Source organism: Oncorhynchus mykiss, chromosome 3 (assembly GCF_057628025.1).
Source record: "Oncorhynchus mykiss isolate SJ-2025 chromosome 3, ASM5762802v1, whole genome shotgun sequence".
Classification (NCBI taxonomy): domain Eukaryota; kingdom Metazoa; phylum Chordata; class Actinopteri; order Salmoniformes; family Salmonidae; genus Oncorhynchus; species Oncorhynchus mykiss.
In genome coordinates this window covers 55,554,951-55,576,775 of record NC_143024.1, presented here as the reverse complement: position 1 = coordinate 55,576,775, position 21,825 = coordinate 55,554,951, and the positions used below count along the sequence as shown (strand labels likewise).

Genomic DNA, 21,825 nt, shown 5'->3' with positions numbered 1-21,825 from the left:
TGTGCCCTTCAAAAACATGCACTAGTCATAAGCCCTATTCGCACGGGACTGGTATTACTATAGAACTTTGGTTATGTAATTACTACCCCCAGCATGTCGATCTGGACCGGATTAGTTTTACCAAACTGCCCCCTGTCATTCTTTGTTTTTCTCATTCAATATTGATCGTTATGATGGAAGCCTGGGCGTGAAGATATTTAAATGAGTCTAAGGATAGCCTGATATTGGCTTTCAGTTCAAAGAAAGTCCAAATAATATCAATAAGAAGCATGAACTGTATACAGACATTTAATTAACTGACATATTTGACAATTGATCAATTCATTGGCACAATATCATCCGCTTCATCTTTTTAAAGAGAAATAGGCACTGGGAAAGATGATATATGACAAAACAGATCATTCATCTGTGGGCTACGTGCATAGCCCTTTGTTTTAAGCATCAATTTGTTCCCATGTTCTTAACCAAACTGTGTGCCGCACCTGTTAAACTGTAATATCAGTTTCTCAAAACAGGTTTGTCGATTCGCATGGGATGTATTATCAGAGGACCTGGGAGTTTGCCGAAAAACAGTACGTTTTTGGGGCTGGAATAATAACCAAATTAAAATGATAAATTACGGACGTGGTGTTTTGTGCTCGTGCACGTAATTACGTTACCCGGCCTTCCCAGTAAAACTAATCCCGTCCGAATAGGGCTATAGTTCACTCAAATTACAAGATGTTGTTAATCCATGACAATCCTAATTGCCAATTGTTGATTGACACAGGCAGCTTTTCAGTGCATATGTCACTTGAGAATTAAGTGTCCTGACTCCTGACCCTAATACGGAAGTATTGCAGGTGACATGGACACTTGGCAATTCCATATTGGCTAGAATGCTAGATACTCTACCTGCACAGTGGAGCATCAGTTTGTGGAGAAGATACCGTTATTGAACGCAGCACGGAAGACTAGCCATACTGAAAGGGACTTATTCCCTGTCTGCATATTCAGCTTGGGTGTGTTACTTTTTTGTGTGCGTCTTACCTACCCGACTTCTTGTTGCTCCTCCTTGACTGCCCCTGCGGTGTCCTGTTGTTACTGAGGACAGGACAGCTGATACAGTATATCTGTCCCCAACCCACTCCGACGACAGACCACCATGAATCGCTGACTGTCTCCATTGCCCTATCAACTGTAGCTGCCACCTGCCTGACAATGCTCTCTAGTCCTGTAAAAAAGACAGACTAAATATAATTTTTGTGGGTACATATTACTTCTTGAACTTTGCATGAGCTACTTCTCCATTTGCACCCGTTGCATCTTCTCTGCTGCTTGACCTTGATTGGATCTTGGGGTTGCAAATGTATTTAACTAGGATGCCCTATAACATATCAGTATGTCAACCTCACTTCCAAGCATGACTGTTTTTGTTTAACCTACCCTATGCTCTGACAAACTGTATAGGCCCCCCTAATGACTGTACATTATTTTGGGGGTGTAAAAAAATGTTATTTGTTCTCCCATCAACCTATTGTATGTCTTTATTTCAACTCACCATCAAAACAAACAAGGACAGCTATTAATCAAAGCAAATGTATTTTTAGAGCCCTTATACCATCAGCAGATGTCACAAAGTGCTTATACAGAAGCCCAGCATAAAACCCCAAACAGCAAGCACTGCAGATCTAGAAGCACAGTGGCTAGGAAAAAGTCTTGAGAAAGGCAGGAACTTAGGAAGAAATCGAGAGAGAAACCAAGCTGAGGGGTGGCCAGTCCTCTTCTGGCTGTGCCGGGTGGAGATTATAATAGTATCTGGCCATTAAGGACAGATACTATTGGAATGGATTAGACTACACTTCAAGGCTCAGGAAACTTGGGGCAATAAAAGATGACCTGGTGCCCCCTACCCCTACCTCCCCCTTCTCCCAGTAACTACTTCCACAGAAACTACACTGAACAAAAATATAAACACAACATGTAGTGTTTGTCCCATGTCGCATGTTAAGAAGCTGATTAAACAGCATGATCATTACACAGTTGAGTCCCATTGTGAGGCCCATTTCTTTTAAGGTATCTGTGACCAACAGATGCCTATCTGTATTCCCAGTCATGTGAAATCCATAGATTAGGGCTTAATTTATTTATTTCAATCACCTGATTTCCTCATTTGAACTGTAACTCAGTAAAATCAATAAAATTGTTGCGTGTTGCATTTATATTTATGTTCAGTATAGTTTGTGTACTTTCTAATGTTTGCTTCCTCCTCTTTCGACGCAGTCATTCCTTCATAGGGCGGAAACCTAACTTTAGACCTGTGTTTAATTTATACTTTTCACATACACTTAGTCTACAAAACATAAAGAACACATTCCTAATATTGAGTTGCACCTCCCCACAACTAGAACATGTGGCTGTCTGCTTTGCTTAATACAAGGAATTTAAAAATGATTTTACTTTTGATACTTATGTTGTGAAATTAAGAATATTACTTGTTGGATATTGCGGCAACATTTTTATATTTGATTATTAACCAATGATATTAGGCCACTCTTGGCCATGATTACAGACACCTGTGTCTTTTGACACTATATAAACGAGTCATCCCGCAGTGTTTGTGATTATACCCTGATGAAGACAGCTTGGCTGTCGAAACATTGGTAATTACATTTTTGCATCTGAGCTCCTAGAGTGTGCGGCTCTCTTTTATTTTCAAGTTTTCTACTCCGCTAGCCAGTACCTCGTCGTAATAGGTGTGCGTTGCTTTTTCTTCTAAACAAGTGTATGTGACCAATAAAATTTGATTTGTGTAATTGAGAGCATGGAAAACAAATAGTATCACAGTATCAAATATCAATCAGGGCTGGCTTGAGGGTACTGTGTGTGTTAGTGATTCGAAGTGATGTTTTCTATCCTGCAGCTGGCGTGTGTCTATTCCATCTGGGCGGTCCCCTCATGCCTAGTCAGTGCTATCAACAATTTAATCCCAGAGGAGAGGCTGGTTGGAGGGGCCCATAGAAGGTTCTCATTACACCACGGTCATATGTCTAAACCTTTGACCCAGAAGCTCCAAAAACACAATACTCAAATCAAAATGGTTTAAAAGCATTTTTTTGTGTGTGTGTGAGTTAACTTAGAGGGGTAGCAATGTCATCTAAAACAAATGAGATGGAAGTCATAGTCGTGTTTTTCATATGTACTTCGGAGTAGCAAATGTCTCAGGATGCCTTAGAGAGAGAGAGAGAGAGAGCATGACTGGGTGTGTTTGTGTGGAAACATTGATGGTTTCCATCTGGCCCATGACGGGTGGGAGAGGGCCTTTGGGCTGGGGTTGGATACTACTCGTGTGGTTTTAAACGAGTGGTTTACCAGTGCAAGTAGGAATGACGACTGAGACAACCAGAAGCAACTGTATCAATATGTTTTATATTTTAAAACATAATATAAAAGCTGGGCATCCATTTTTTTTTGCTATACTATTTGGGCGCAATTAATTACCAAACAAATATTGTATTGCTTATTCTTACAAGTTGCTTGATTTCTCATCAGCGGACATACTGTAGATGTGCATCAACTACAGGTCCTGGGTCTTGTTTTGCAATAAAAAACAAAATTGTTGATAACGGTACTGTGGAGTTAAAACCAGCACACCTGGACCCCACAAATATTGTAATGCGAAACCAAATACAGCGTTGGTTAACATTATATGGGAACCTGTAGTGTGGTTTTATTTTATCTGCCTTTTACGAGTCATATCATGAAAGAGTGAACAAACTGATAGCAGCTCTCCATTAAAACGGTTTGAAAGTGAAATGCACTCGTACATTTAGAGGTTGCTTGTACACTGCAGTTGCAGAGTATCAATTGGTTAAATGTTCAGCCGTTCTCGAACTGGTCGCATTGTGCAAAAGTCCTCCCTTTTCAGTGTGCTCGCCTGGCAGAAGACAGCCATCCGGTCATTTCTGAGAAGACACAAATGCTCTCCCTGACATTGGATATAAAAAAAAAAAACACGTCAGTACAATAGGGCTGTAACGGTCCTGGAATTTTGGATGACGGTTAATGGTCATCTAAATGACTGCGGTCATTGTAATAACAGTTAACAAAAATTCAAGATGCACATTTCCTTCTCTCCGCCACTCCTGACTGCATGTGCTTCTGCTGCAGGGGGAGGGGTCATTGTCTAGGCAACCAAAGCCTTACAACACCGTGCTTGTTTTAGCAAGGAACAAAACAAAGTTTCTCCACATTGTAGAGCCCATATTACTGTAGAGTCCATGTTACAGCAGTGCAGAAACAGACTCAACCGCACGAATGCCCGGCTGTCCAGTCTTCAGTCAGCTGTTCTTGCCCCCCAAAAATGTTTTATACAATTTTACAGCCTTCATCCATAAACATTGGTTACACAGTTGTACAGTGCTTTTGTGTACGAGGGTTTCCTCTCAGGACCACCACCCCCCCATTCCTTGTCACCCCATCCCATTAGAGAATGGTACTTTCACAAGACAAGAGTATGCGGTACAGCTTGACAAGGAGGACCCAGAGTCTCAAGGGGAGGCCATTTGGGGAATGGGAGGGTGGACTTGACCCCAACAAAGCCTTCGATGGAGGTCAACCCTGCCCTACAGCTCCAAACCCCCATCTTCACCTGGACTTCACAGCACCAAGAGATACTTCAGGTCAACGATTTGATATGAACAGAATCTCATTATGAGACTGTCCCACTGACCTACCTGATAGGGTCCTTAACACTATCCTAAATCACGTTAAGGACAAGTTGTCTCAAGCTGTAAACAAATGTGTGGTCAGTGTCAAAGGCCACGTCAGGAGAGTGTGACATACAATGCAAGCCGTTGTGTAAAGTGTCTACTGCTTTGTTTAGATGGCGGCTGCCAGGGATTTCAACTCATTGTGCCTCCCATATTGACATGGGAACCGCTCTAAAAACTGTGGAGTGAATACATTCCTTCTGACGCAACTCATAAAGTTGTATTGTTCAATCTGGGGACAACTGACTGGAACAGATGGGTAAAGCTAATGGAGCTGCTTGGCTGTGCCGCCGTAACAGTGACAGTGTGGTTGTTCTCCATTGGCTGCCTCTGTAGAACTGGTGCAGCAACATGCAGATGTGCCACCTGTCACAAAAAGAGGCCTGGGAACAAAACTGTCACAAAAGGACGAGGAATTTTACTCATCTCATTGTGGAACAGCTGATTACTTTAATTAGCTAAAGAACATGATTACGCTTGGTTTTTGCAATTTTGGGAGATTGGAAATGATACTATGTGCCAGGCAAACCAAAAAAATATTGCAGTAGAGTTATGTATTTGACCCAGGTATAATATTGTACAATGACAGTTGTTAAAAGATCTTACTTGTAATACTACCTCTCAACTCTTCCTTATATGAATTTCTCAAGCATTCAAATTACACAATGTTCTTCAATCTTTTGAGTGTGCGTTGTCATAATGGCTGAAGATAGTTGGTCCATACATGTCTTTGTGAAAGAATTACGGCACGACACTTAGGAAAACAAATCAAAACAGAGGCCTAAACTGTGTCCATTTGAGATTGTACGCAGAGCGGAAACTTTTCTGGTAAGCCTTGTATGCCAGATAATGACAGGCTGAACTTGCGTCTCATGATTTGGCTGGCAGCTGCATGAGGGAGTGTGGGCACCATCAGAACAGGATGCTTCCTGCCTAACAGCTTTCCTCATGGTACTGGAATCTTAACTGCACAGACCAGTAGTAGGCCTATTGCGCCATGTCCTTATTGGTCCCACTTTAAAGAAAATTACAATTTTTAAAGGCTTTACATAGCATAGTCTTCATAAGCACTCCCCAATGGACATACTGTAAATAGTAAGGTTCACTCACAGCAACAGTGTTACCTACATTTAAAAAAAAAAAGGTTCTCCCAGCAACTACTCGTGTCAATGGAAACTCAGTTTGACTTGCAAGTCAATATGTTGTAGGTATAATGTAAAACATGTATGCCACAGGCTCACTGTATCATGGACGTAACACTGTTGCATCAAACATGAGTGATTTGATGGTTTATGACAAATTTATGGCATTGATGAAGGCGAGCCGTCATGTGACAAGAGCAACTGTAGAGGGAGATGGGAGTGTGACCTCAATGAGAAAAGTCAGACAAATGTAATGAAACAGGAACCAGTTAGGGGCGAGGGCATAAGTCATAACGGTCGCGCTCCTCTGCTCAGACATTGCCGACGCATGCCAGAACTTTCGATCAATATGGATAGGTAATTTATGTATCAGCTTACCACGTTATAGCAACCTGGTGCCCGACAGCAGTCGATGTGGCACGCAACCATCGGTTGATGAACGCGACGTCTGAGCGTTCCTCTGCAACTAGTCTTATTATTACTCACACGCTTCTTTTGTACATGACCCTAAGCATGATGGGATGTTAAATGCTTACTTAACTCAGGAACCACACCGGTAGAAAAACCTGCTTTCAATACTTTGTATCCCTCATTTACTGAAGTGTTTATTATTTTGGCAGTTACCTGTACATCACACCAGTGCTTGAATACACTGCCCCCATGTGGAACTCCCCTGTCACTACAACCATTCGCTCAGCGGGCAGGACCAGCTCTTCAATGCTGTGTGATGTTACTCAAACTCAGAAAACAGTGTGCATTTACCTTTTATGGAAATTGGTTGCAATACCCTACCTATAATTATCAAAGGTCACAAGTGCACTAATACTTAGTCCTGTGTTGATACATTTTGTGCCTATAACGGAAAGGGCTCCATAAATATACTTTAACATTTTTTTAAACGGTATACAAATGGGAAGTTTGCCAACAGTGTGGGTGTATATTTTTTATTTTTAAAATCGGCCAGTAGAGGAGGAAAACAATGCAAATCAATGTACAGTGCTGCATACTCATATCAAAGAGAATCTACAGTAAAAATCCACATCTGCTGTGAGGAAAGGAATGCAAGGGCTGTCCTCAGAACGGTATGAGCCCACAGAGTCCTGTCACTACAAAATACCTGTTCAGAGAAAGACAGGCTGAGACATTGGAGCAAAACAATTGAGCCCCCATAAAAGAGACTAGTTACCACAGCAACAAAGTCAAATTGGCTATGTTGTAAAAATGAATGAATACAAACATTTGCTATTGGTCTTAATTTAAAGGTTAGGCATAAGGTTAGCAGTGTGGTTAAGGTTAGATTTAAAATCAGATGTTAAGAAAATAAATAAGCGAGGTTAATGACTTTGTGGCTGTGGTAACTAGTGGAGACCCAACAGACTGGTCTTTCACACACAAATAGGGAGCGAGACACGATGCCCAGTAACAGGCTAATAGATTGGTCTCTGGACAGAAAGTGAGTCCAGGTCAGGAAGCCATTTTGTAATATCCCCCAAGGACCGCAGGCTAGCGAGAGAATTGCCTCTTGTCCCCCTTGCCTTTGTTGACGTGCTTGAAGATCTTGGCTTTGTGAGCGCCCTTGCCCTTCTGGTAGCCGAAGCCGCCGCCCCCACCCCTCTTCGTCATCTTCAGTCCTCCTTTGCTGTGGACGTCTGGAGCGGAGTGCTGGGTTAAAGGAAACACTGTACTGAACTGACCAATTAGGTAATGATAAATAAGTACACTATAATTACTATGCATCATTATTTTAATCATAAATAGATTTGATAAGTTTGCAAAAATCATGACCACGAATAGATAAGGCGACGCAACACTTTGAACGACATTGGTGAAAGTACGCCTATGTCGTTGCCGTAGAAAAAGGATACTGAGGTCGACGTAGGGGGGCACTTTGAAGCCAAAGGAGAGCGCCACCATGGGGAGGTTGAGCGTGTTGACGCTGTAGATCGCTTTGAGTGAATGAGAGTCGTACGCCCGCACGTAGGACTTGTAGGCCTCCTGGGCTGACTTGTGCAGGTAGTAGTTCTTCTCAATCAATTTCCCCAGCTTCAAAGAACAAAATGTGAAGACCTTTGTGTGAATTTGTAATTGGGATTTTAAGGCGTGCCAGATAATTGCGCTAAAGTCACAGAAGCTAACTCCTGTTCACAGGAGGATGTTTATCATTTCACCATATCAATGAATTAGCCGCTGTAGTCCACTATATCACAGACGTTACGTCACTTAGCCCTGGTTCACATGCAGAAATCAAATGTGGATGCATGTCTTACCTGACCCTGGATATCGGAGATCTTCGCCCAAGAGAATTCAAACTCACTCAAAGGAACCTGAGGCAGGAGGGAAACAAAATGTAACATTTCCTTTTAAAAAACATAAATCATCAATTCTGATTAGCCATCTTTCAGTTGCATTTTTTTCTTGTTTTGCTGTTAAGAGCTGGGTTGAGGTAAGGTTAGAGATGGTTGGGTTAGGGTCTTACCTTGGCCTGTTTGAGGAAGCGCAGGAAGCCCAACTCCTCTGGCCGTAGGATCAGGAGGGCGTGGCCTATGCCGTTGATCCCACGAGCTGTTCTGCCGACCCTGTGGATGTATTCCTAGGATAAGAAAGAAATAAGAACGAGGGAAACAGATGTTAATGCTTCACTGAGGCATTGGCTGGAGATGCTTATAGACTAAGGGTTATTACTCAATAGTGTCAAAGATACATAATAAGTGTGTCTCAAACTTAGGTACTAGGTACCTTGGGGTCATCTGGGGGGTCATACTGTACGATCCAGTCCACCTCGGGGATGTCCAGGCCTCTGGCCGCCACGTCGGTACACAACAGGATGCCAGAGTCAGCGTTACAGAACTGAAAGAAGGTGGTGGTACGCTTCGTCTGCTTTTGCTTCCCCTGAGAGATAAAAGAAAAAGTTTAGATGTCAGCCAGACAGCATTGCCCACTCACGATAAGATGCTATTGCTGAACCGCACAGAATTTGACAGTACATGCTCGTGTTAAATCCTATAGCGCAAGATTTGGTCATATCATAAGATGTGTTATCGTGGTACAAGGCCTTAAGATCCAAGTGTGGATGTACCAGTTGTCTCCACAGCAGACCCATGAGAGAGAGAATGCCTTGTGGGGTCAGACTGGGGATCAATGTAGCAGAGCTCAAATTGAGCCAGATAATCATCCGAAGACTACTGACACAGAGTGTAGCCTGCAATCTGTTGCTTGCCTTGGAACTACATTGTTGTTACTAGAGACACTGAGATTAATCATATTTTAGAGCAGGCGTAATTAATCACCAGTGATGTATATGGGTTGAGTGTCTTTTTTTGACTCAAAGGGCTCCAAATAACTTCCCGAAACAAGCTAATAAAGGGAGTCAGGTCAGTTTCAGCCGACACTAAAACATATGAATGGTCAGAAACGGGGAGGTACTATCTGAACCTTTCCTAGAGAAACTAATTTTTCGTTCTGCTAGACTGAAAGGTTCCAACTCACGTGGATGGCCATGACGGGCAGGTCAATGTAGTTGAGCAGCTCGTAGTGGAACTTGACCGACATGCAGGAGGAGAAGAACACCATCAGCTTCTTCTTACGGTTCTTCTTCAAGAAGGTGAAGAGTAGCATGAAGCGCTTCTCAGACGGACACACCACATAGCCCTGGCAACCAAGACAAAGTTTACATATCAGGCCACCCCCGATGCACCAGAGAAAAACAGAGAACCACAAACCTGTCAAGTGCATATTGTAATTGATGTGTGAGGTTTAACTTTAACCTTGCCATGGTGGAGACCTGGCAGGGTCTCAAAACCACCCCACTTCTATCTAGCAGACAGTACAGGAAAGGACAGAGCCACTACAGGCTAAACCTCGCTGAACGGCCTGCACGTTTGAATTTTTGGCGCTCCAAAACCACTAACAAAAAAACATTAAAGCTTTGCTACTTTCAGTTTATGTCTTGGGGCAACTGAAAGCAATGCACTTAACTTATAGTCACACTCTGCAGCAGTGAGTCGTTTTGTTTACCTGTTCAAGGCCATCCACGGTGGCGTTGTCCTTGTTGTCGTCCACGCCCACGTAGAGGGGCTCCTTCTTCAGGGAGATACGGGCCAGGTCCTCCACCTTACGGGTCTGGGTGGCCGAGAACAGCATGGTCTGCCTCCGCTCTGAGGATCAATGCATGATGTTAGACATTGGGAGTTAAACATACACACAAGACAAATAGCAACACCAAACTCCATGGTACAGTATATGTAAGGTTGGTTATGGCCATGATGCGGGTACATACTTGGCAGGAGTTTGATGATCTGCTTCAGTTCCTCTTCGAAGCCGACCTCCAGGATACGGTCGGCTTCGTCAATGATCAGACACTGGAGGTTCTTATACATGAAGCCAGCAGTATTCTACAGAGAGCAAGGTTGTGAGGAGAAACAAATGAAGAGAGCCAGGACTAAATGCAATCCAATTCTTTGTCAAAATTACCCTGGTCCCCACTTTGACAGAAATGTATGAAAAGGATTTCACTAAATGTACTGTTCTTATCATCATCATCATTACCTGCAGGTGGTCCAGCAGTCTGCCGGGTGTGGCCACCAGGATGTTGACACCGTTGGCCAACCTTTGGGCCTCGGCCGTGCGGTTGCTGCCGCCCATAATCAGGCCAAAGGTGTGCACGTGGTGGGTCATCAGCTCTTTCATCACACCATACGTCTGCATGGCCAACTCGCGCGTTGGGGACAGGATCACCACGCCCGTGCCTGGGGATAGTGGGGAAGCAGGGTTGAGTCTTAGGCGAGGTCTAGACCCTATGCCTTTGATGTTAGCAGTGCTAAAAAGACTGCGGTAACATAGTGCCTTGCGAAAGTATTCGGCCCCCTTGAACTTTGCGAGCTTTTGCCACATTTCAGGCTTCAAACATAAAGATATAAAACTGTATTTTTTTGTGAAGAATCAACAAGTGGGACACAATAATGAAGTGGAACGACATTTATTGGATATTTCAAACTTTTTTAACAAATCAAAAACTGAAAAATTGCACATACAAAATGATTCAGCCCCTTTACTTTCAGTGCAGCAAACTCTCTCCAGAAGTTCAGTGAGGATCTCTGAATGATCCAATGTTGACCTAAATGACTAATGATGATAAATACAATCCACCTGTGTGTAAACAAGTCTCCGTATAAATGCACCTGCACTGTGATAGTCTCAGAGGTCCGTTAAAAGCGCAGAGAGCATCATGAAGAACAAGGAACACACCAGGCAGGTCCGAGATACTGTTGTGAAGAAGTTTAAAGCCGGATTTGGATACAAAAAGATTTCCCAAGCTTTAAACATCCCAAGGAGCACTGTGCAAGCGATAATATTGAAATGGAAGGAGTATCAGACCACTGCAAATCTACCAAGACCTGGCCGTCCCTCTAAACTTTCAGCTCATACAAGGAGAAGACTGATCAGAGATGCAGCCAAGAGGCCCATGATCACTCTGGATGAACTGCAGAGATCTACAGCTGAGGTGGGAGACTCTGTCCATAGGACAACAATATTGCACAAATCTGGCCTTTATGGAAGAGTGGCAAGAAGAAAGACATTTCTTAAAGATATCCATAAAAAGTGTCGTTTAAAGTTTGCCACAAGTCACCTGGGAGACACACCAAACATGTGGAAGAAGGTGCTCTGGTCAGATGAAACCAAAATGGAACTTTTTTGGCAACAATGCAAAACGTTTGGCGTAAAAGCAACACAGCTCATCACCCTGAACACATTATCCCCACTGTCAAACGTGGTGGCAGCATCATGGTTTGGGCCTGCTTTTCTTCAGCAGGGACAGGGAAGATGGTTAAAATTGATGGGAAGATGGATGGAGCCAAATACAGGACCATTCTGGAAGAAAACCTGATGGAGTCTGCAAAAGACCTGAGACTGGGACGGAGATTTGTCTTCCAACAAGACAATGATCCAAAACATAAAGCAAAATCTACAATGGAATGGTTCAATAATAAACATATCCAGGTGTTAGAATGGCCAAGTCAAAGTCCAGACCTGAATCCAATCGAGAATCTGTGGAAAGAACTGAAAACTGCTGTTCACAAATGCTCTCCATCCAACCTCACTGAGCTCGAGCTGTTTTGCAAGGAGGAATGGGAATAAATTTTAGTCTCTCGATGTGCAAAACTGAGACATACCCCAAGCGACTTACAGCTGTAATCGCAGCAAAAGGTGGCGCTACAAAGTATTAACTTAAGGGGGCTGAATAATTTTGCACGCCCAATTTTTCAGTTTTTGATTTGTTAAAAAAGTTTGAAATATCCAATAAATGTCGTTCCACTTCATGATTGTGTCCCACTTGCTGTTGATTCTTCACAAAAAAATACAGTTTTATATCTTTATGTTTGAAGCCTGAAATGTGGCAAAAGGTCGCAAAGTTCAAGGGGGCCGAATACTTTCGCAAGGCACTGTATTTATATATCTTCACTAATCTTACCGTTCCTGGGCATGAACTTGAGTTTGTAGATGAGCTCGATGGAGGGGATGAGGAAGGCCAGGGTTTTACCACTGCCGGTCTTAGCAGCAGCCAGGATATCCCTAGAAAAATTCAGAAGAGCAAAGGACGTCATCGATCAAGCCAAAAACAACATTACTCAGTTTATCAGTCCCGTAGGGCTGATTCTAGGATGCCATTTGGCAGCATTTGGTAGTCCTGGATAGGGCTGTCGCAGTGACCATATTATCACCACACCAGCAGTCACAAGTCATGAAAGCAGTCATTCTGTTGGTCACAGTAATCCCATCCAAAACTGCGCAAATAAATAGCATTGATGGGTAGCCTACCAAACTTGCAAATGGCCCTCGCTAATGGCCTGATTTTCAGTGCTCCATTGTCCCTCTAATCGCTCTCTAACTTCATGATTGAATTGGAATAACATGAATGAGGACAGATGGTAATGGGAGTTAGAGGCCCCGTTTCAAAATGTTCACGGGAAAGCACCGGACCCAATATGCATATATTTAAAAACCGGAATGAAATAACCTAAAGGACAACCAAACCGGTCCCCTTATGGACCCGGTCTGTTCCGAGTGACAGAAGCAACAGAAAAGCCAATTGTTTTGCTATTTTATTAAACTGGAGCTATGGACAAAGGGAGAGAGAGGCATAGAGCGAGCAGCTGTAGGCTACTAGGGAGCGGAGGTCGTGTGTGTGAATGTGTAGGTAAGACACACGAGGCTCAGAACAGGCAAGGAGGGAGAGACCGCAACGACTTAACTTCTTGCTAGTTATTTATCATCCCATCGTTTACATATTACCCGTCTTGACTGCATCAAACAGAGAGAAGCTAGCTAATTGAGGCTAAGTGCGTTTCTCACCGTCATAATATTAGTTTCAAGTTTTATTAATGGTACGTACAGGATACGCATGGTATAGATTGTCCAACGAAACGCTTACTTGCAGATTCCTTTGACAATGTAACAATAAGAAATGATAATACAAACACAGTAAATGGCAGTACAATAGAATTAATCAATAAGGCCTGAGGAGGTGCAGTATACAATATACCACAGCTACGGGATGTTCTTTTGTACAACGCAACGTGGAGTGCCTGGACTTAGCCGTGGTATATTGGCCATATATCACAAACCCCCGAGGAGCCTTATTGCGGCTATAAACTGGTTACCAAAGTGATTAGAGCAGTAAAACTAAATTTGTCTTACCCCTGGTATACGGCCTGATATACCATGGCTTTCAGCCAATCAGAATTCAGGGCTCAAACCACCCAGTTTATAAGACACATTTTAGCTGGAGTATAATACAGGAAGGCACAATTTATTGTCCAATATTAACACGTGTATTGTGGAAGGGTGGGATGGGGCCAAGTGTACAAGAGTCTGGTAGCAACAGGTGTGATGCGTTTAGCACAAATGTATGCGTGTACATGTTCACCTACAAACAACTCCATTCAGATTACAGCCTAAACAGCAGCCTACCTTGTTGGCTTTTGATCATTGTAGCCCTTCTCATTTTCTTTTTAATTCCATCTCTCATTGATTTGACACACCAGCAGAGCAGCAATGCAATTGTTTCCCCCCCCCCGCGGGAAGCGCAGTGTCGAATCATTCAGCCCATGTTTTGATTTCTAAGACATTCACACGTTTATAGGCCTATCATAATGAAATGATGGATTTTATTGTGAAGGTGTAGGCAATATTAAATGGATTTATTAGACTTTTAGATGTTCCAAATGCGCACATCAAATCAGCAGCTTGTATGCCTGGAAGCCCAGAGATGCTAAACATGTTCATGTTAATTAAACGGTCAATTACAATGAGAACGGCAGTCATTTGCATTACAATTATGGGCTGACAATATGTCATGACAGCCACACCCAGAGCCCTAGAAGGATTTTACAGAGCTGTTTCAGTCAGCCTTGTAGAGGACAATTAACAGGTGGAAAGGCTAATAAAATGTAAAATGTAGGCTTACCTTCCCTCCAGTAGGGGGCGGATGCTTTTGTGTTGGATCTCGGTCATGTGGTCAAAGCCCATCTCCTTCACACCCTTTAGAGTGTTCTCGCTCACCAGAGAGGTTAAAGAGGCAAACGATGTGTCCTCAAACGCACCTGGGAAACAGAAAACAGAGTTCAAACCTGCATGGGTTTGGCATAGAAGGGCTCTAGTCTAGCACTAACACAAGTATACTGACCAAGGATTACCTAAATGGGCAAATGGTGGCACAACCCCCCTCTAGAAGAATCCATTTTTTTTTAAGTAACTCAGTCGGGGTCTCAACTTACTGTTGGAAGTTAGATCAGCTTTAATATTGCAGATATATTGTGGCTTCCATTAATGTCAAATAATTTCCAATCCCCAATATACATTTTTTTTGTAAATATCCAAGTATTCAGAACCCCTTGACCTTTTCCACATTTTGTTAGGTTACAGCCTTATTCTAAAATGTAGGATTTATTTATTAAATTAATCTACACACAATACCCAATAAAGTCAAAGCAAAAACAGGTTTTTAGGAATTGCCAATTTCATAAAAAACAATATCAAATTTACCAACGTTCTCAGACCCTTTATTGAGTACAATGTTAATGCACCTTTGGCAGCGATTACAGCATTGAATCTTAATGTGTATGACGCACCGGTATTTGGGGAGTTTTTCCCCCATTCTTCTCTGCAGATCCTCTCAAGCACTGTCAGGTTGGATGGGGAGCATCGCTGCACAGCTATTTTCAGGTCTCTCCAGAGATGTTTGATCGGGTTCAAGTCCAGGCTTTGACTGGGCCATTCAAGGACATTCAGAGACTTGTCCCAAAGCCACTCCTGCGTTGTCTTGGCTATGTGCTACGGGTTGTTGTCCTGTTGGAAGGTAAACCTTCACCCCAGTCTTGAGGTCATGAGCGCTCTGGAGCAGGTTTTCAAAAATGATTTCTCTGTACTTTGCCTCGATCCTGACTAGTCTCCCAGTCCCTGAAAAACATACCCACAGCATGATGCTGCCACCACCATGCTTCACCATAGGAATGGTGCCAGGTTTCCTCCAGATGTGACGCTTGGGATTCAGGCCAAATACAAGTTCATATTGGTTTCATCAGACCAGAGAATCTTGTTACTCATGGTCTGAGAGTCCTTTAGGTCATTTGTGGCAAACTCCAAGTGAGCCGTCATGTGCCTTTTACTGAGAAGTGGCTTCCGCCTGGCCACTCCACCATAAAGGCCTGATTGGTAGAGTGCTGCACAGATGGTTGTCCTTCTGGAAGGTTCTCCCATCTCCACAGAGGAACTCTAGAGCTCTGTCAGAGTGACCATCAGGTTCTTGGTCACCTTCCTGACCAAGGCTTTCTCCTGTGATTGCACAGTTTGGCCAGGCAGCCAGCTCTAGGAAGAGTCTTGGTGGTTTCAAACTTCTTCCATCTAAGAATGATGGAGGACTGTGTTCTTGGGGACCGTCAATGCTGCAGAAATGTTTTGCTACCCGTGGCCTGATCTGTGCCATCGACACAATCCTGTCTCTGAGCTCTACGGTCACTTCCTTTGACCGCATGGCTTGATTTTTGCTTTGACATGCAATGTCAACTGTGGGACCCTATATAGACAGGTGTGTGCCTTTCCAAATCCTGTCCAATCAATTGAATTTACCACAGGTGGACTCCAACTAACTTGTAGAAACATCTCAAGGATGATCAATGGAAACAGGATGCACCTAAACTCAATTCCGAGTCTCCTAGCAAAGGGGATGAATACTTATGTAAATAAGGTGTTTTTATTTTTAATAAATGTGCAAAAATGTCTAACAAACATGTTTTCACTTTGTCATTATGGGGTAGTGTGTGTAGATTACTGAGTTTTTAAACGTATTTCATCAATTTTAGAATAAGGCTGCAACGTACTAAAATGTGGAAACGGTAAAGGAGTGAATATTTTCCAAATGCACTGTGATATTGAGAGAGATAAATACATTTCCTTTATTATTTTCCCTTAACCCTACCACCCCTCAACTAATTGAAGGAAACTAATCGACAACACTTGGGCTTCTACTTCAAGCTTATATATTATACACACACCAAACACATTTTACAGACAGTATATTTTACATTCGTTGTCTTGTTATTTTTGTCCCACCCTTCAGCTCAACCCCTCCTATCTCTGAACACCATCCAGTCGATTTATATTTGCCATATAGTTTTCAACTGTGCTGTTGCAAAGTTCTGAATCTTTCTATTCTAGTACTTTCTACAGATTGTAAATTAAAGAAAATATTTTGCTAAGAGTGTTATGACATGATTGATTGATTCATTATGATTTTATTTTTTTTAAATCACCCAGCAGTGCTATTTGCAGAGTTAGCTGAAGAATTGCAACATTTACCTGGAGCCATCTAAACTTAGTAGTCATGGTCAAATTACACACTGATTTTGTAGGTCATAAAACTGCAAACATTTCTCTCCACCCTATGGAAAAATGAGTAGAACTGCATGAAATTAGTAATAATACTATAATATCTTCTCTCTGCCCCATGGCAAAATGTGCAGAAAACTTTCTTCAAACCTGCCAAATTAACTCTAAAACTATTTATTTTTTATCTCCAATGTTAAGAGGCGGGCTGCTAAAATGGTTTGCGCACAATGTGGTGGAAGGGGTGCATGCAGACCTGCAAGCAACTACAGTCACTCATGAACAATTCAGTTTTTTTGTGGCCCCCACCCTCATCCTAGACCTAAAGTAAAAGACCATGGTTACCAAGCAGGTCATTGTTAAATACAGAATACTATACATATTTGTATGCTTGCAGAGGCTAAATTGTAAATAGTTCATGGGCCATATCTAATACTGAGAAATTACTGCTACAGATAACATTCACAGTTGACACGGCCAACATTTGGTAGTGTAAAGGCCTCTGACCTATGTCATTGAACACTGAATACCTGTCAAGCCAGTTGGGAGCTCAGGTCCATCTTCCTCATCATCATCCCCAAACTTCTCTCCTTCCCCCTTTTCCGCCTCATCTTCACTTCCCTCTTCATCCTCCTCGTCGTCATCATCATCTTCCTCCTCCTCTCCAGCCTCTGCCCCTTCAAGAGGCTGTGTGGGTTTGTCTGTGCCCTGATCAGCATCCTCCTCAGTCACAGTCAACCCCCTCTCCTCCTCCATATCCTCCTCATCATCTGCCTCATCCTTCTTGGCTTTTTTCACACCTACGTTAGAACCACATAAAAATACTTTGACAAGGAAAACATGAAATTACTTGGTAAACCGGCACTTAGCCATTTACCCCGGCCTTCTTGAAAAGGGGAGTGATATCAGAATCTCAAATCCTAGCTACAACAATTTTAAGAAATTACTGAATAGTCACATTACCTGGCGATTCAGCAGTTTTGAGCTTCCTTTTCATCTTGACAGATTTTTCTTCTGTGTTCACCTCTGCAGACACATTCTTCTGTATTTGTGGCTTCTTTGTGGGTTTGGCATTCTGTGGCTTTGAAATTGCTGTGGCCCCGTGACTCGTTTCATCACAACGCTCCTCTGGAAGTCTGTTTGCGTCACCTGTGAATACACAGATTATTATTATTATTTTTTAAATCACATCATCAACCAGGCAAAGGAAGCTATCATTCAACTAGTAACATTGACTAGCTAGCGAGCAAACACTACAAGCTAGCCCTTGATCATGACTCCGTTCTATTCCATAAGTCATTGGATGAAGGCATCTCGTGTAGGGGAGTTTTGTTAAGAGGTGCGACGCTCGGTCTGAGCATTAACATGCATGTTATCGGCAATAAATAATTTTCAAAAAACAAAAGGTTAAATTGATACACAACTTTATAGAGTTAAGGTTCCCGCACGGCGATATTTCCATATTATAGCATGCTTACGGGAAAAATATGTAAGAGAATGGACTACCTGTGCTAATTAGCTACCTGTGTCTCCGAACACCTGTGTGTAAACGGAAGACAGATGCCACAAACATGTGGTCATCAAAAAATATGGTCTGTGGCAACTGTTAAATCAGTGTACAGTAAGTGTGAATTTTGCATTTGTTTCTAAAAAATATATATACTGCAATTGATAATCAATTCACCTTCACTGTATTTGACTATTTTGGTTTATTGTGATGGTAGTGATGATTGTTTATGACAATTAGGAAAAAATTAAAAACATGTTTTATTATCACCCGAAAGATATTTACCCTGTATTGAATGAAAATGTCATATTTTGCAATCTCCCAAAATAAACACGATCTCTGACGCGACAGGCTCTCCCCCCATCTTGCATTACAAACACTACACTCACAGATATAACAATGAGCCAGATATTTCACCGGATGTATAAATGTAAAGCATCCGGTTGGCGTTTCCACTCAAACCCAAATATGGCGATGGGAGGAAGCCCAGTTGCCGGCAGTGGGAGAAGATGAAGCGAGATGGATTTTGGCTAACATTCTGCTAATTTTCTCACCAATGAAAAATTTGATCTCCATACAGTTCTGTTTCCAAAATTAGAATCTGTACCAGAGGACTGCATTTTGTAGACTTGAACCTTTGCCAACATTTCAAACAAATTGCGTTATTTAGAAGGATTGCAACGGCGAATTTAGTGATTGCACACTCGTATTTCAGTGTAGGCGTTCCCTAACGTAAATATGCAAATAAATGATAAAACGTGCCAATAGGATCTCACTAGCGCATGCTTGACTCTGCCCACCACCGTGCCTTTTCTGCCCACTATGATTAATTTGCTCCAATTTGAAACAGGCTCTGGTCCATCTAAGGTTAGTTATAAAAAAAAATGTTGCTACACTTGTCCATTCAGTAGCAGGTCAAGACTCCGTGAAGATGATGTAAGGCGTAATAAAGAGTTATGTTTGCTATGTACCCCTTGTAAATTATTGTTCTGTGTTCCTTTTGACTCACCTTATACCTTAAGTCCTACGGTTGGCCCACGAACGTGAGGAGAGTTTATAACTAATACACCCTAGCAGTTTATAAAGCATTTGGCTAAGTCTCGTTCTTTCTATGGGTGCATTTGTAAATTCACTCTGGCTATCTATTTCCGATTTCAGAGCACCCTCATCTGAGTGTTCCAGCATGCAGAATAACTGATTAATTTACAAACACGCAACATCCGTTGAATATGACCGGTATCAGTAGCATAGTCACAGTCACCAAAGCTCTAGATAACACAAAAACATTCTAACAGCTCTGCTAGGGCGAGAAAAATGGTCAGTGAGGTGGTCTCTCATTTATGTCTTAAATAAAGGTAAATAAATGTCTGGACGTAGCTAGCTAACTCTAGCCAATTAGGTTTGGTGCTTGACTGTGGATGTGAGGTCAGAACGCTCAGATCAACCCTACTCCTCCACCAGAGCATCCAGTGTGCACTCTGAGCAACACTCACAATGGCAGTCAAGCACCCAAACTAACTGGCTAAATTTGGCTAGCTACTCTCAGACACAAAAGAGAGAACACCTCACTCACCCTAGCAGAGCTGGTTGGGCTGTTTTCATGTTATTCAGGGCGTTGGTGACTAACTGCTGTTGGCAACAATTTAATAACTTTTTTTTACCGATGTCTACTGACCCTAGTCATATTCAACCTGTGTTGCACATATGTAAATTCCTCACGTTGACCACACTATTTGTGTTGCTACATAAATGTACACACACGTTATTCAATCATTTCACCCAAACTGCTCACACATCTGCACAGCCAGGTGCTAAAATAGAACTTGGTTCCATTTTTGAAGCAAACTGTTTTTTAGGCACATATACCCACGTGGGTGATTGAAAGCTGAACTGAGGTCCACACTCCAGGTGGTGGTGGCAATGCGCCTTAAAGTTTGTTTCCAAATGCAATATAAAGTCAGAAGAAGACTGAAGGAGGAAAGATTACTAGAAACAAACAACTAGGTTTACCCCTTTATCTGTGGATTAGTTGTCGGGGTACAGGACCTTATGCATTTCAGGTAAAATAACAACCTAATGTTTATATCCCAGAACAAATAAACGAGCAAAAGAAAGCTAGCTAAATTAATGTTTCATCAGTTTCGACATGTCCCCAAATTAATAGAAGTGGTTCAGAGTTCGTTCTGATATTTCGATCTGCACATCCTTATCATCTCTGGACAAAATCAACATGCGAGCGATGGTGCACGCGTGTGCCCGGTCTAGTCTGCGTGTCAGTTATTCTGCGCCCTGGCACACTCAGATGAGTGCTCTTAAATCGAGTAGATAGCCGGGGTGCATTTATGAACGCACCGTAACTATACATGTTACAAAAGCAGCCTTCGGACAGTTTATCCGCATTGCTTGGCACAGATGCAAGACAAATAGATTTGACATCTAATTTGAAGCGCATGGCGCTGTTGACGCTCGCAGCCTGTCAGTTCTCATTCTATACAGTGAATTCTAAAGCCAAAGTGTAAAAAAAAAAAAAATCCTTCAAATTTGGGCTTTAGGCCAATATTGGCTTATTTGGCTATACTACACACAATCAATGCGATGTAAGTAATCTAGCTGCCTTATTTAACTAAGATATCAATAGTGGAAAGAGCTCTATGTATCAAAACCTGTCATTCATAACGGTGTTTCGAAATTACCTAGGATTTGTTTCACTAGCTAATGGCTAAGGTTAGCTAGCTAACGTACGTTAACTACCAAAATATACAGTAACGTTAGTAACTAACGTTAGCGAGCTTAACTAGAAACAAGCTAACGGAATGGATCACGTTATTGCAATCGGTGATTTAGCTACGTGGACCAACTAAAATGATATTTGTGATTTCCGTGAGACATCAATAGTTAAAAAAGGTTACATATAAAATAAATGACCCCGCAGAAACACGCACCAGATACATATTTAGCTACCTAGCCTTGCTTCGAGGTTGGCGAGTGCCAATACAACTTGTAGACAACGATTACAATACTCGAAAAACAGTTACCATTATCTTCCTCTTGTTTCTGTTTATTAAGTAGCTTTCGCTCTTTGTTCTTTTCGCTTCTTTTCTGGATTTTCTGCCGAAGAAGCCTCATCTGAAGATCTGCCATGCTTGCAGCTGAGCGCACACACACGTGTGGAATTCAGGACCCCTGTAGCCTAGACTGTTGCCTGACTGTAAATACATAGGACCCTATATGGTTGTCATTCATATTGCCAGAATGCAAATCATCTGTACTATCCAGGGTAGAACGACTGCCCCCTTTCATTAAAGCCATGAAGTTCAAGGCCGAAAGGCGTACTCAAGCCTGTTGTATCCAGGAGCAGGATCCCCCACCTCTATTACATAATAATTTGTTCTTAACTGACTTGACTAGTTAAATAAAGGTTAAATAAAATAAATAAAACATTTGCTATAATGCAGTAAAATTACGTTAGCTTCCTTCCACGCCTGCGACGCCATACACGTGGTCTGCGGTTGTGATGCCGATTGGACTTACTGCTAAATTCTCT

At 42.3% G+C, this 21,825-nt stretch overlaps 1 protein-coding gene across 1 annotated transcript; it reads right to left on the bottom strand.

The window, feature by feature from the left end:
* Positions 1 to 6,821: 6,821 nt before the first annotated feature.
* Positions 6,822 to 21,555, bottom strand: LOC110519994 (ATP-dependent RNA helicase DDX18). Its single transcript, XM_021596934.3, has 14 exons — positions 21,317 to 21,555; positions 17,738 to 17,923; positions 17,305 to 17,574; positions 14,358 to 14,493; positions 12,363 to 12,463; positions 10,439 to 10,638; positions 10,170 to 10,284; positions 9,908 to 10,047; positions 9,380 to 9,541; positions 8,630 to 8,782; positions 8,370 to 8,483; positions 8,161 to 8,217; positions 7,759 to 7,936; positions 6,822 to 7,542 (listed from the first exon to the last, which is right to left on the bottom strand). Exons 1-14 carry the CDS (start codon positions 21,420 to 21,422, stop codon positions 7,397 to 7,399), a joined length of 2,064 nt encoding a protein of 687 aa, XP_021452609.3. The 5' UTR covers positions 21,423 to 21,555; the 3' UTR covers positions 6,822 to 7,396.
* Between the last annotated feature and the right edge of the window lie 270 nt (positions 21,556 to 21,825).

Bases quoted from the DNA above. Each gene is read 5' to 3' on its own strand.
- LOC110519994 (XM_021596934.3), bottom strand. From the start codon at position 21,422: ATGGCAGATCTTCAGATGAGGCTTCTTCGGCAGAAAATCCAGAAAAGA. The intron at 14,494-17,304 runs GTATTCAGTGTT...TCTGTTTCCCAG, and splicing joins GCTCCCAACTGGCTTGACAG to GTGCGTTTGAGGACACATCG. The intron at 8,783-9,379 runs GTGAGTTGGAAC...TTTATCTCTCAG, and splicing joins TGCCCGTCATGGCCATCCAC to GGGAAGCAAAAGCAGACGAA.